We start from the raw sequence: 15,648 nt of genomic DNA on the forward strand, positions 1-15,648 counted from the left end.
TCCTCATGGCTCACCCTTCAGACTAGCATCATCTTTCAGGTCTGCCTAGTGTCAGGAAAATTCTCAGAGAACATGCTTTTTGGAATGCCTTTAAAGACAATGCGTTACTTTGATTGCCGTGATGGCTTTAAAAAAATGCTGCGATTTTATGTGCCAAACCACAATACATTATTATGAGTCGCACCATAGTGGGGGACTCCTGATTAATTTGGACCACCTGGGGTTCTTTAACGTGCACCTAAATCTAAGTACAGGAGTATCTGTACAGTTCGCCACCACGAAATGCAGCCGCCGCGTTTGGGATCGAACTTGTGACCTTAAGCTCGGCAGGGTAATGTGCTACTGTGCCGAGTGCCGTGGCAGTCGCCGTGGTGGCCTTGAAAAAGGCAATATAAACCACAGAACATAGCAGAAAAATAACAGGAAGTTAACAAGTCTGTGTAATCTACTAATCATCCCATTTTATTGATGATCATGAAATTGAACTGAAAAAAATATATGCAGATCCCATGCACTGTGGGAATCAATGTGAGCGAAGCTTTCTGTGCTGTTTGTGTTCATTGACGGTATTTGGCAGTGATGTTGACGGCATATGGCAGTCGTGATGTGTTGTTAAATGTTACCTTGCCTGCACCACGTGTGTTTGTCCACATAGTACACAGAACACAGAGAGACATTTCATTCATTCATTCATTCCTTTACTGAAGAGAGCCCAAATGAGCAATGCTTTCCGATGACGCACTTGCTTTCTCCCATGTCATGTTAGGTGAACTGCCACGAGCACAGAGAGGTAAGGTTTATCACCTGTTTCCTGACTGCATCGGTATGGGATCTGGCTGTATCCATTCCCTACCTCCTTTCTCTCTACTCCCTCCCTAACATTTTCCCTACCTCCTTCATAGACTGTCATTGCTGTTGCACGATAGCACGGAGGCAAGTGTGGCAGCTCCTGCAAAGGTTTTGTTGGGGTCACGGCCTAATTACGGCGTCCAGAGGGCATTGTGGCCCTGCTCTACCGAAACGTCAGTGACGTCACTTATCTCGTCTCCCGCACCCCTGCTGTAAGCTCTCAACCCCCCCCCCCCCGACACCAGCAGCAGTGGAAAAGTCGAAGGAAGAGGCAGAGAAAGCTTTGCTTTGAAAAGTGCTGCCCTCTGGATCCACCAGTGCTGACACCTAATCCTCGGCTGTGTTTTCCTTCCTTTGGCACTTATTCTGTTACTTTAATAGACCAGCAATTATTTGCTTTATGCATAGCATGACCTGCCCAACTCCATCAATTCCTCATTATCTTAACTGGAATGCTGGCCACCCCCGTTTGCTCCGTAATCCACACTGCTGCATGTCTTCCTGTCTCTCAAGGTTACGCCTATCACCTTCTGTTCCATCGCATTGTTTAAATTTAGGGGCCAAAGTTTTCAGCAGAGATTGCCAAGAGATCGCTAAATATTGAAAAAAAAAAAAAGATTGATGGATCAAGTTTACAACTCTGTAGCATCGAAAATGGAAATTCTGTGAACTGTATTCATTATAATGTCTAAACTGGAACATTGTGTCTAAGGGTGTTCAAATAATGAAATTTCATAATCAAATTCAATACAAATATTCTAGAAAAGTTCCCACCGAATATCGAATCGAATGTAGGATATTTTCTCCTTTCTAGAGCAATGTCATATATGAAGTTTACGTGGAGTTAGTTTGGTAATATATGGCACATGAACATCAATGATGATGCAGCGAATAGCCAAATGCTTCTGGAAAGCTGTTTCCTTTATTAAGTGAATGATGCACCTGAAGGCGTATATTTGTTACAGCAAGGATCTTCAGGTAGGGTTTGTTGTTTCATTGCATAATCCCAGAGGGAACAGAGCCATTAATCAGGACATCTGTAGCTCTAGTATTAGGTGGCTATGCATATAAGCCGATTTGTCATTAGTGTTGTGTCCAGCGGTGTGAGCACCGGCATGGAAGGCACTACCATCCTCCTCATCCGCAGCCGCTACAGGGAAAGGGGGTGGCAGAAGAAGAGAAGGGCTGTCTGTATGAAGTACTGCAAAGCTCTTGCACGACAGCATGTGCATGTCGAAGAGCTATGTACATAATGGCAGCGTTCAGCACGCCCTGCAACACAGTTGCACAAGAGCACACATCCTTTGCATCGGTGCTTTTTGTATTGGCAATGGAAGTTGGACCATTATCCCACTACCATGAAAACAGGCAAGTGAGCCAAAGAAGTTTATTTGCTTTAAAAAGAAATCAGGTTTGTATACAGTGGCACATGCATGTAATACCATTTACAATTACACATGTGGACAATTGATGAGCCTGTAAATTATAAACTGCTTTCAATTATCTGGATCACCATATAATGATAGTAATGAAACAAGGGAACATGCTACTGGTTGAATGGGAGCACTCAAGGTAAAACTGTTTATTAGAAGTGCACTGAATCAATGGGAAGCTCAAAAGATATCTTCAAACTGTTCACCTTACGAGAGAATTCGTTTGACTTAAAAGTTTGACATTATTGGGTGCATTTGTTTGTATACTTAATGACATACTTTGTTTTGCCTTTTTGTATGCAGGCTCTCTTTAATAGGAACATGAATGGACCTTAGAAATCTCTGGTATGTAATATACGTTTAGCATGTGAGGTGTGTATTAAATGGTATTACTCTTGAATCGGACATAGAGAGATCAGAGGCTTTTGCTTGATCTGTCGGGCATTTGAATGGTGCAATGTTATATAAAATGTGGCCAAAAGCAATTATGATTTATGACATAAAATATATGACAATTGCATTTGAACTGGTAAACAAGTAAGAAAGGTATATGAACATGACTCAGTTGCTTTCACACTGACAATGTCATTAGTGGCTGTCAACGTAAACATCAGCATCATTAGGAAATGTATGCATTTTCTTTTTTTTGCTTTTCTTATCAACCATGTTTATTGATGCTACCTATTTGTGTGCTCTTGGACAGAAACTAGAACCTCTTGTTCTGTTTGTTTGAATTAATCAGCTTCAAATTCCGTAGAATGCACAGTAGTAGTCGGGATGGTTATTAGTCGTGTGCAGGGTTTTCCTGCAGTGTGCAAGAAATGAAACATAAATGTATGGGAAAAATTCTTGTTGCTTCTAACTAGATGCACTCTGCCACCATCTTTCTGAAGCTCGAGAAACTTACAAAGGAGCATGACTGACTGGTGGCACCTAAGGGATATTACATGTGACCAACCAGTGGGTCATGGTGCACTGGAATTGTGATCTAGAAAAGGGTCGCCACAGTGAACATGTTAGAAATGCTTGTGCCAGACTTCCTTATTGCTACTCTTTCTGTATCGCTTTTAATATGAAGCATTCTTAGCCTATTTTAGGCACTTTGACTCCATAGCAGCCCACCATGCTATCAGCCCATGAGGAATGCGAGCCACGTGCAGAGAACCAAGCTAGCTCCATGAATGGTGTGGCCGCAGCCAAGACACCGTCTTCTCTTCATTTCTCCTCGGGCGTCATGCCCTGCCACGGAATGCATAAATAAATTGGAGATGGTATGACCGACCTCGCTGTCTCCACATAATTGTGACCATGGACGTTGGCAGCATGGCATCCTTGCCTGAACGCACAGCCGAGAGCAGCACCCTCAAGCTATCGCGGTTCCCGGAGTTCTGGCCGGGAAGCCCAACCATCCGACTACTCAAACTGGAGGCGGGTTTCTACCTACGTGGCATCACGTCGCAGCAGGACAAGTGTCACATCATGGTAGCTATGCTTCCTCCTGCTTTGCACCATGATGTCCCACCTCCAGGGCCACAGGCTTATACTGCCCTCCGGACTTTCGTGATGAAACTACCAGAACCAGCAGCGCCACGTCACATACTTGCTGCTGTAAAGTGCCATAAAGACTCCAGAAAGTTTCATCCACCACAGCGCCAGCCATGGGAATGACCACTAGTTTCATCCTCACGCTGGATGACACTAGTGGTCATGTAAGCTCCAGCGTCTCAAAAGCGACAGTGCCTACTAGCCTCGTGTCCATGCCAGCAATATCAACTGCGCCGACACTTCCATCGCTGCAGTGGTTGGTAGCGACGCTACATGCCCTTGAGCGGAGATCACATGCAGTGTCCACACATTCAGGCTCTCTTCTTGTGTCATCAAAACAGCTGCACTGCCACCACCAAACCCTGGATCTGACATCCCTCCAACTCTGCCTTGTCAGACCTCACTCAAAGTATGTGTGAATAGGCCAACACGCGACAGTCAGTCCTGACCACCTTTGAGACTGAATACTTGTTGGACGCCCTTCACAAAACGTGACCCAAGACATCGTCCTAAGCAGAGCAGCCATTGTCAATTACCTGAACCTTCAGTTGTGCATGTGACACCCATTTTTTCGAGACTACTACCGCCCGATTCTACATGCACTCCACAGTGTTCCTGCAGTCATGTATCTGCTTTCCATACATCAACCAGACTGCCCACACACAACAGCAGTTCACCTCTACTTCGATCGCTGCAAAGCAGCCTGCTGTATCAGCCTGACACCTTGCCTTCCTAACCAGATGCTCTATAACAGCCCTTGTTGGTTATGGACATCGGCCAGTTTCGTGCCTCTGTGCCTGTACATATAGACTTTAAATAGTCAGAGTGCATAACTGTACACATGGCACAAACTCTGTACATAGGCACTCTTGTTAGCTCAGCATTTATTTTCTGTTGATTTTTCTTTCTCCATTTACTTCCCTGCACCTTTACCACATTCTTTTATTTCCTTTTTGTTCGCACATTCTTTGTCCTCCTGCTTCCGAGTTCACTCTGGATGGGGGACGTGGCAGCCCCACTACCATAATATCGTGGGGAATGCGAGCCATGCATAGTGAACCAAGCCAGCTCCTGAACGATGTGGCCGCAACTTAGGCACAGTTTTCTCTTCATTTCTCCTCGGACGCCTTGCCCTGCCACAGAACACATGAATAAATTGAAGAAGGTATGACCGACCTCACCGTATCCACAACTCTATCTTTCTAGCCTCTTAAGCCGATCCAGTGAACCCAAGTTGTTTACTAGCTTGGGCCACTAGGTATGTGCTCGTGGAGTGATGCTGTCGTGGTAACTGGATATATAGCAGGGTATGCATGACATGAATGACAAGGCATGAGATTTGGGCCACTAGACATGTGCTTGTAATTGTCAACTTGATATATATGAGAATATGCATGACGTGCGAGATGAGGTTTGTTTGATTCAGAAAAGGTGCACGGCACAAATGAAAAGGTGCAGGCAGGTGCCAGTTATGGCGTGCCAGGCTGCACCCAATCACTGCAAGGTTCAAGGGTATACTGCACCATGGCAGTACCTTGCCTTGCACCCGTGCAATCGAGCACGGAGGTGCAGGTGCAGCGCTGTACCTCGGGGAATTGAAGGCCTAAGTGCAGTGCACCGTTAATAGGTGCAGAGAAACTTCACTGAATTGAATAAACCTATGGATGACACTTGGAAATGCTTTGCAGAACCCCAAACAATGCTGGATAGCCAGCTACCTGCAACATGCTTTGCATAACAAATTCCTGCAGTGTGTAGGGTCTGCATTATTTTATCACTACTGTATTTGTAGCTACTTTGGGTGCCCAGTTCCACATTGTAATGTGGAAGAGCCTTGCAACAGCCTTTATTCAAACCTGTCAAACACACCTGAATAAGTGTAGTGTCTTTCAATGAATATATTCAAGAAATTTTTGAGGACCGAATAAGAACAGACATATGAAGAAGATAATGCTTACTTTTCCATTCTGCCTGAACAGATGGCTTTCCTCTCGGCTGGAGTAGCACCGATAGCAATGCCCTGCCTATTGCTTTTTTTTTTTTTATCGCAGTGCACATATGACAACCCTTCAAGGTTGGCATCTGACAAAGGCGCCTAAGAGTGACGACGGGCACAATGTCTTAACAACCACCACTTTCCTATCGGCAAGAAGAGTGAAGGGGTGTGCATGTGAGCTTTTGCTCTGGAGTGATTCACTGATTCATGCCGCAGGGTAAGCTTCACGAAAAAAATTCATGGCCATGAACAGTTGGCCAATGGCTGGCATATATGGGCTGTTGTGCAGGTATGTGACATTATTGACAGTGGCAAGAGGGCGAGCACAGGGGAGAGTGAGCAACCTATTACGGGATTGCTACATGCAGCGCAATAATATTTGGCTCGCATGTTCATGGGCAGCATTGTCTACAGATTGTGAACATTTCCTTGCCATGTACAAAAAATGTTGGAGAGCCCCAATTTAACTGGACAGGTCTGCATGCATGTCTGAATTATGCAGATGTAGCTAAATGTTTACAAACGTTTCCAAAGCAGCACTGGCTTTGTACAGTGGTGTCAATGTGCCAGGCACAGCTCGTCAGTGTTTTCATTGGCTACAATTGTTTAACAAAAGATATACTCATCAATGAGCTCCTGCACTCGCCGCAGAAGGCTGCACACAAGCATCCCTAGTAAAGTCTACTCCGTTTCCTACATAGCAGGCAACGCTACATAGTTTAGAGGGACTTCTCTCACTGCTCGCACTTGTGACCAAATAATTATATATCGCATATAGATGTGTCGCATAATTCAATCCAACATTAAATCCCATACTCGTACATAGAAAAATGTGACATAATTGTTGTATGGAACGCATCACAGATCCGACTCTCTTTACAACCGAATGAGTGGAGCGACACTGTTTCTGCGACCATCAGCCGCAGTGTACTGCTTGTGCTCACAACCAAGACAAACTCTTGCATACTGGAAGCACAAAGGTACAAAAATATGTCATTTCATTTACCTAATGTTCACAAGTTGTAGTTGTAATGGATGAAGTTTTGATTTTCTATTAAAGCATCGCAGGTCAAAAATAATTCCTCTGCAAAATGTGCGGAGCGAGACTTCTGTGACCACACTACTTGCATAGCTTCTGAAGCACCGCCTGCCTAACAAGAAACAGAGTACAGAGTATAGTTGATTGAACACGCTTGCTAATGTTGTACCCAGAATATGCTGTTTCATTTAAATTGAACTAAGCTTTGAGAGAAAGCGGTAAATAACATGGAAGGGAACAATGCCCTATTATCGGCAGTTTTCTAGAGCAAGATTTCATTGTGATGGGCATAAGTGACTAGTCAGAATCGATTTTCTTTAGCATAATGCCACGAGCCAACTTGTTTATAATTGAACAACAGAGGGCCACTTCCTTGCCTTCGAGGAATGAACCAGCCTCAAGTGTATGCAAATGTTGCTATATATTTCATGCAAAAAAAGGGACAAAGTTCAATTATTCCAAGTACAACTTATCCAGCTTAACATATATGAAGTGCTGGTACTATAAGCAAAAAACTAAATGTGAGCAGCGGAGCGCGTGCCTGAAGCGTAAATGAAGGTACAGTGTACGGACATCGAGTTTGCCGCTGAATGCTAGGATGTTTGCTCTACTGCGATAGTTTTGCTCGTTTTCGTTTTATTTTATTTAAAACAGAGAAAATTAAAATCAAAGAAGATGGAAGCAAATCTATCGCATCTGGGTGAGCATCCTCCCATTTGACGGTCAAACCGGTTGTGCACGTCTGTCTGATGATGACAGACTTAAAGCACGCACTGTACCTTCATTTATGCTTCGGGCACACATTTTGCCGTTCATAATTAAATGTTCAGTGATAGTATATTCAATGGCAAAATGTAAATGTCATCTTTACAGCCATCTTGAACATAAAGAAATGGGTATGGCAAGTTTCAGATAATCAAATTGGTATTATCAAATGCATACCTAAGATGCATCATGAAATAACTTGGTCACACATGCCACATTCTGCCATATGTAGCAGGCTGTCTGTTCAAGTTTATTATAGTGTACAGCTTTAGAAACAGTGAATGCACAAGCAAAGTGCAAGAAACTAGCTTTAGTTATTCAAAAGCAAGCAGTAAACCTACCGGATACCGATAAAAAAAAAAAATTACAGCACTGCATTAACATAACACACATAGGTAAACAAGGTATTTCAAATACAAGCATGGAGCACATGATGCCTTGTCTTGTGCACTGAACAGTGTATTTTTTGCACTTAGTCCAGCTTAGTGGCCACAATAACTTTGTGCATATGAAAAGGGCAGCTATATTTAGGGGCAATCCTAGATGGTTAAAAAATACTTGATGGTAAACTTCAGCACACATGCAAACTGCAGTGCTCTTAATATGAGATACACACAAACAAAATGTAAATACATAAAGAATGAGAATGCTGTTTTATGAGCTGATGCTAGATGAAAAGAGTTCCTGAGAAATTTGCTGCACTGATGACTCTGTATTTGGAGGGCTTGCCAGGACACTACCTTGATGGATTGTCCTTCTAGTAAGGGCACGTTTTTTCTTCGCAGCCGAAAGCATGGTACTTTCGTTTGAGGTTGTGCTCTCGATGACTACACTCATGGATGACATCTCATCTGTTTCACTCAATGTCGCAGGAGGTGAAAGTGCCAGCAGCTTCTCCTTGAACCTCTTCACAAGTACAATAGTGCGCTTTGCTGTCACTCTCTTTTCTATCTTATGCACCGCTGACATTAGGTCTGAGATGGCACACCTATGGGTAAGCCTCAGGAGGGTCAGCGCTTTAACAAAGACGAAGGAATCAGGCGAGTCTGGGTCCTTCAGCACTTCTCGGCAAAGTAGCTCAGCAAGACGATCATGTGGTGTCGGTTCAGTTATTTCATCGTCAGAGGCATACTCAAATGGATTTTCTGGTGACCTCAGCAGAGTTACTTCAACAAGGAAGTTCAGGACATCAGCAGGGTCAAGATGAGTTAGAGGGTCTTGCGAGCGTGCTGTCAATATGGCATCTAATGTGGGCATAAATGCTTCTTCAAAGCACTGGGTATTTTTTGGCCCACCTAGTGAGTATGTCTTCATAAAGGCACTCAATACTTGGTGAAATCGACTGTTCTTGTCGGCATCTGGATTAATCCAGTGCAATATCAATGCGGACATCAGTGTTGGAGAACATATATGACCATAGAGCTGTAGTTTGGCCATACCTTCTGCTGCCACTGCCCTGATATTTTCCTCTTCCATGTCTGTACACTTGGTCAGGAAGTCCACCAGTAGGTTTGATGATATTTTACATGGTATTGGACTTTCATCGTCATCCTCCCCTTCAAACACACTTATGAGCATGCTGTCGAATGTCTCTAGACCATAGGTTAGAAGAACATCGAGAGCCCCAGCCAAGGCAACACTTTGAATTTGTGGTTGGTCCACAAGAGCAACCTCAAAGAGAAGCTTGAGGTTTCGCATTGCAACATCTTTGTTCAGCACGCAGCAGTAGGACAGTGCTCTTACTGCCTGCTTGCGGATGGCCATGTCCATCCTGACAATCCCGGGGAGAATAATGTCCTCAAGGCACGTTTGAAGGAACGGAGTCAGTGATGTGAGAGGTGTAACTGCCATCATTTCAGCAATCAGTATCAGGCACTTTAGAATGATGGCTTCACTCTTTTCACACTCAATTTCCTTTGGCTCAGCCGACAGCTCTGCCAATTTAGACTGGTGGCTGGAGAGTTCACCCTCCAGTTTGGTAATCTTCTTTTTAGTCTCTTTAGCCGCATCAAAGTTTTCCTCTTCAATACAAGTTGAGAGGTCCTCTCTCAGTATGTTCAACTGCACTTTAATCTTGGCAATCAGCATGTCTAATGCAGGCTCCTTCTGTGTTGCTTCTTGCATTTGGAAGCCTTGAGTGGCTGCTAGAGGTGCCTGGATTTCAGGTAGCAACGCTTCAACTTCTTGCAGTGTATCATGTGGCTCTGGGTGAATGTACCGGATCAGCTTCATCAAGTGAGGTATCTGCAGTGAACCTACCTTCGTTGAGAGCAGCAATCTCCGAACAGTCTCAAGAAGGCGCTCTCTCCCAGCAGTGTCACCAAGGTCAGCAGACTTCAACAGTAGTATGAGCTGCTGTGAAACAAACTGATGGTCAAGCTGACGGAGTGCTTCCCACTCCGTACTAAAGGACAGCACATACTTTGAAACAAACCCGCAGTACACCGTCAGGTCTGGGAAGATTTCATCTAAGCGTGACTCTGATTCAGACGACCCCTGAGCTCGAAGAGTCTGCACAAGAATCCGCCAGTACAGTGTGCCTTCACAGCTAAGTTTGTCCTCTGGAATGAGCTTGTCCTGGCCAAGTAAGCGCTGCTTGATGTCCTTGATGAACATTTCAATGCCATGTGTCTTGAGTAATGCATTCAGAAGTGCTTCGACGACTTTCTCTGATCCATGGACATCGAGAAGCTTTATCAGGTCCGCAACGCTGTCCTGACAATGCTTGAGCCAAGCAGGGATTAAGTTTGCTACGACAACCTGTCTGACTCCATTCGACGGATCATTGAGGCCACTGTCTAGAAGCTCCGTCCTCTGTTTTATCTTTAGATACCTCACCGGCACCTTCTCTGCGATGCGCTCGTATGCACGCTTCCGGACTGCTTCTCTCGTGTCCCTCGACCGCTCGACCAGTGCCGCCAGTGTACGTGAAGACGGAACCATGTGGCTAACGACAGCCATTCGGACGTCTGCAGGAGGGGTCAGCTTCGACGTGGAACAGGAAGTTCTCCACAATTTTGCACTTGTGGTCACTGGGGTCCTGAAGCCTTGACAAGGCGCCAACAGCGCGACTGCGAACGCTTCCGATGCGGTCGCGGAGCCTTGTCAGCATCGCGCTTTCAATTTCCTCGAATAGTTTGTCTTCAATAACGCTGTCGTCCGTAACGTAGCCGAGCAACAACTCGACGAAAAGGCAGCATCTCTCGCGGATAACTTTTTTGCCGCTTCCGCTCCACTCCAGCACATTACGGAGGATAGGCTCCAAAAGTTCATTTTTCACAAGAGTGTCATCGGCTTCTCTTGGAGCAGTCGGCGAGGCGACGAAACGGGCAGTGAAGTCTAGAAGACGTTCAACGTACTCGCCACTGTCGGTGTTAGGAATAATGACCTGCAGACACAATACGAGTTCCTTGAAGAATTCGTCGAAAGGTGTGTCACTGTACACTTTTCGGGCAACTTCCAGTCCTCTTTCAAATGCGTTCGGCCTGTCCTGGCAGACGGTTAAAACGTCACGCAGCGTTGTCATTGATGTCACATCCATCTTGAGTCACTGCGGAAATCTGAACGGTAGAATAGTTTTCCGGACGAAGTTGATATTCGTTTGCAAACTGTTAACTCAATGTAACCAGGTAAAACACGCACAAATGGATACGAAACACATCCCTCGCACTTTCTTGGCCGTTGTCGTTCGCGTTGTCCGTTGGCGCGCTTACGCCCGCGATTGTTACGCCAACTTGCGGAAAGATTAGCACTACTGTGATTCAAATATTGTCAAGAACGATAACAACAGTGCATTTTATAGCAAAATTAATTTATTTATCCGTAAAGACAGCGCGCGCACTGAGTTAGCAGCTACTTAGCAGTTGATTTCTGAAGAATGGTTGTTATAACGCTCACATAAGAAGAGACGTTTGCCGACACGTAGAACACGGCCTCCAAGACTACCGCAATCGCGACCTCCTATTCATGCGACACCTAGCGGCGAGCGCCGGAAACCTCGTACGAAGGTCGGAGCGTCGGAGCAGACGCTCCGTCCGTAGCCTTCGCACTGCGATCGGGTGTGCGCTACCATCTACGAAACTTGGAATACTGCGTTTTGCAGTTTTGCGGCGCCGAAGAGCCACATGGATTGCGAATCTTATCACAGCAAAGTTGCGACAACGGCAATAGCTGTGTTCCCAACATCTTGCTCGAGAAAGTTATCTTTCTTTTTTTTCCGGCGAGGGTCGGTTGTTGTTTGTGTGAAGAGAACGCGATCCTGTTGCTTGTACTATGTTTGCAGTAAAGCGCTACAGCGAACTTCAGGAAGTTTGCGTTGAGGTTGTTACTGCCATCGTGATAACGTTCGGCGTATGCGTGCTGCAACATGCAGTTTCATGTGATAGCCGGCATGGCAATGCAGTTTATGATGCAAACGTCGCCGTGGTACTCAAGCTTTCCTTCATTAAAGCTGTTATATCGGATACATGCGGCGCACAACGTGGAACTACGGAGTATGGTACACCAGCGAAAATCAGTACATCGGAGTTTCAGGTACTCCCGGGTAACGTCGGTAAATCGTTCTATGTAAGCACCGCATGTACGTGGCAGCGTGCAAAATAACTATGGGGTGACATAGTAGTACGCCTTCCTTGCGACCTGGACACGCTGCCCGTGTAACTAGTGCAAATTCGTAGGCGCTCATTTGAAAATGCGTAATTAACAAAGCAATTGTATCTCTTATCAGTGTCTGAAGGAAATTGGCAGTTCAGACGCGAACACAGCTTTGGCCACTTAAAGTGCAGGATACGTAAATTATAGAATAACATGGAAAATTAATTAGATTCATAATGCAATAGCTTAGTTGACATTCATTTGCACAGAAACATTTGTTTTATTTCATTAGTTTACACAGCGGCCATAAGCGACATGTTCGTAGACAGCGGTATAGTAATCATTGCATGGTCAGGCCACGCAGCACAAGCCAAACATGTACTTACATGGTGTGCAAATGTTTTTATTGTAGTAATCAGATCTTTCGGTTTCTTATTTATCGTTTTGTTCTCTACGAGGGAAACAATGCGCTGACTACTACAATAACTACAGCTAAGCGAAGCACCAGTCACGTTGTGCAAATCTTGAATGTAAAATAGATAACAGGAACACAAAGGTAGCGGGAAAGGTTCACCACAGATTCATAGTGCATGCTTGCGATAAAGTGCAAAGCTTGATTTTAGGTTCGCTTGCTCTCTGGACTGAAAAGAGCGTGCAGAGTTTGCGCCTTCGCCGAACGAAAATGTTAAGCAACAACAATGAGAAAGTGCGTGCCGGCTGCGCATTTATCCGCATGTACAATGGCAACAGCTGATCGAGCAAGTCGGTGCGCTTCTGCGGGCCATGTTAAACGTGCCAAACTGAGCAGGTTGTAAGATTTCGGCAATCCTGGCGAGGCCAGCGTGACGTATTCAACTTCGCCGGTCGCTGTCTCGCACGCTCGAAACACCGGACTATCTATCCGCGCCTTAACAGTGAATCAAAGCAGTGGTTGTAATTTTCTGACCATCCAGCAGTGCACGAGTACTTCGGTTCCACGACCAATGGGTTAAAGAATACATCAGTGATTTTCATCAGAATCTCGCGCGGGTCCGCTGTCACGCCAGATGTTTGCACACACCGTGCGACCACTTCATCCTCATTACCAACTGTGCCTCTCTCAGATCGGCTAAAACGATTTGGTCGGCGTAAGCTACTCGCTTTCCTTCCACAAAATGGCGCAAACCGGCATCACACTGCACGAAAATCATCAAACTACAGTGTACTGCACATCAAACACAGCGGTTGCGGCGACGCGAGGACCTCCGTATAGCCGCCATGTTGCGCAGTATAGCCAGACGCAGCCAATTTTCGCAGCGCCCCCTGCAGTTCATTTGAGTTGCGAATAGCTAGTATACTATAGATAGTATGGCATAATTAGTATACTAAGCCAACCATAATTAATTTCCCCGATGCTTACCAAATCGAGCCCCTCCGTTTACCTTCTTCTCTCGCGTTCATATGCAGGCAGATTTTGAAGGGGTGCCTCCAATAAAGTTGTTATATTGGGTGTCCCAGTTAACTCGGACCAAGATTTTTTAAAAAAGATCAAGAGCTCTAGAGAAATCGTACTGACTGCATAGTCGCGACAGTCGTGTGTACTTACAGCTATAAAAAATAGTATTTTTTTCATCACGAAATATTAATTAATTAACTGTTTTAATTAGTGAACTTCTTAATTATTGCTTGAATCGCAAACATGTAAATTACAAAGTTGTAGGGCACCTTAAAAAAACCTCCGAATCAAGCATTTATTTCGTGCTGAATTGTGCCTGGTTGTTTTTTCTAAAAAAGAAACAAAAGCCCGCGAAATACGCGAAATATGAAATAGATGGGGGCTCGCGTGCCGCTACTCAAGCGCCTCCAAGCAACCTTTGAAAGATACTCGTATACGGATCAAAATCTACCTTGTACGGATGCATTCGTTTATCGCCGCATTGTACAAGGCTTCGTCTTGTAGGATGGCTCGAGAGCTATCGCGACCTGACTAGCGTGGTGCGATAAGCGTCAGATCTGCGTCGTCACGGTTTCCCGGCTTCGAAATCCCCTCCTACGGCTCCGCTACGCTTATCAATGCGTCAACGGCGTGTTCTCACGATGCCGCGAGCATCAAATAGCGTAAAGCCCTGTATCGAGCTGCCGCCGCTAGTAAAGCCGTGTATCCGTGGCTATTCGCTTGGGAGCGCTCTACTAGTGGCGCGCGAGCGCGCATCTATTTCATATTTCGCGTATTTCGCGGGCCTTTCGTTTTTTCTTAGAAAAAACAACCCGGCACACTTCAGCACAAAATAAATGCTTGATTCGGAGGTTTTTTGAGGTGCCCTACAACTTTGTAATTTACATGCTGGCGATTCAAACAATAATTTAAAAAATTCACTAATTAAAAGCAATTAATTATTACTTCGTGATTACAAAAATACGGGCTGTAAGTACACACGACTGTCGCTACTATGCAGTCGGTACGATTTCTCTAGAGCTCTTGGTCTTTTTTTTTAAATCTTGGTCCAAGTTAACTGGGACACCCAGTATATGAAACGCTTACAAAGTTGCTTCGCTTCGTTGAAAGGACCACTGTATGGGTGATAAGTACCGAAGGTTTGAAGTGTTTAGGTTAATTATGTAGTTGGAAAATAATTACTGAACGATCATTTTCTTCCAATTTTCGCGCCTTATGAGGCGGGTAATTTGTTTTGCCGGTCTCCTCGGTGAACTATGCTATGCATGTTGTTTATGTTTGCAAAAAGTTGTCGCAGTTTCACCTGAAAGGCGAAGCATCAATTGCGATAGCAAATTTGTAGAGAGCTATACGGAGTAATGATAGTTATATAGAGTATAACGGACAGCAGCAGCACCGGCAACACGCAGAACTGTTGTCGACGCCGTCGGCGTTTTGCCGCGTTCGCACAAAATGCGTGCGGCGTTGGTGACTGTTGCCGGAGCCTCAGATATAAATAGGCACTTGGTGCCGCAGCTAAACGTCCTCCCCCTCCCCCCCACGCCCTTTCGTGCGTCAGAAGAAGGCGCGTTGAAAAGAGTCGAAACTCATTGCACATTGGAATCAGATCAAAAGAAAGAAAGGAGAACGGTTCTCAACGAACTCAAAAGGAACGGCTATACAACGGAATTCATTCGAAAAACAACCCGACAAAAAAAAAAAAAAAAAAAAAAAAAACTACGAGACCTCCAACCGTTGACTCCCCCTCGACCACAGAAACGAGTGTCCATCCCATACGTCAAAGGTACTAGCGAAGCTCTCAGCCGAATATTGAAAAAAGAAGGCCTCAAAGTCGCGCATAAACCGATGAACACTTTGAATATCCTCATTCCTAAACCAAAAGACCGTCCACCAAAAGAAAAAGCTCAAGGCGTCGTCTATAAAATCAGCTGTGCCGACTGTCCGGCGTCGTACATCGGGGAAACCAAAAATCTAAAAGAAAGAACCAGACAAC

The 15,648-nt window shown here is 45.0% G+C and overlaps 1 protein-coding gene across 1 annotated transcript; it reads right to left on the reverse strand.

Annotated features, from left to right (window-relative positions):
* Positions 1 to 3,992: 3,992 nt before the first annotated feature.
* On the reverse strand, positions 3,993 to 11,484 carry LOC119456228 (condensin complex subunit 3-like). Its single transcript, XM_037717876.2, is given in 2 exon segments — positions 3,993 to 10,600; positions 10,602 to 11,484. Coding segments are annotated over 2 exon segments (2,886 nt in total). The 5' UTR covers positions 11,169 to 11,484; the 3' UTR covers positions 3,993 to 8,281.
* Between the last annotated feature and the right edge of the window lie 4,164 nt (positions 11,485 to 15,648).

Source organism: Dermacentor silvarum, chromosome 6, assembly GCF_013339745.2.
Source record: "Dermacentor silvarum isolate Dsil-2018 chromosome 6, BIME_Dsil_1.4, whole genome shotgun sequence".
NCBI lineage: Eukaryota > Metazoa > Arthropoda > Arachnida > Ixodida > Ixodidae > Dermacentor > Dermacentor silvarum.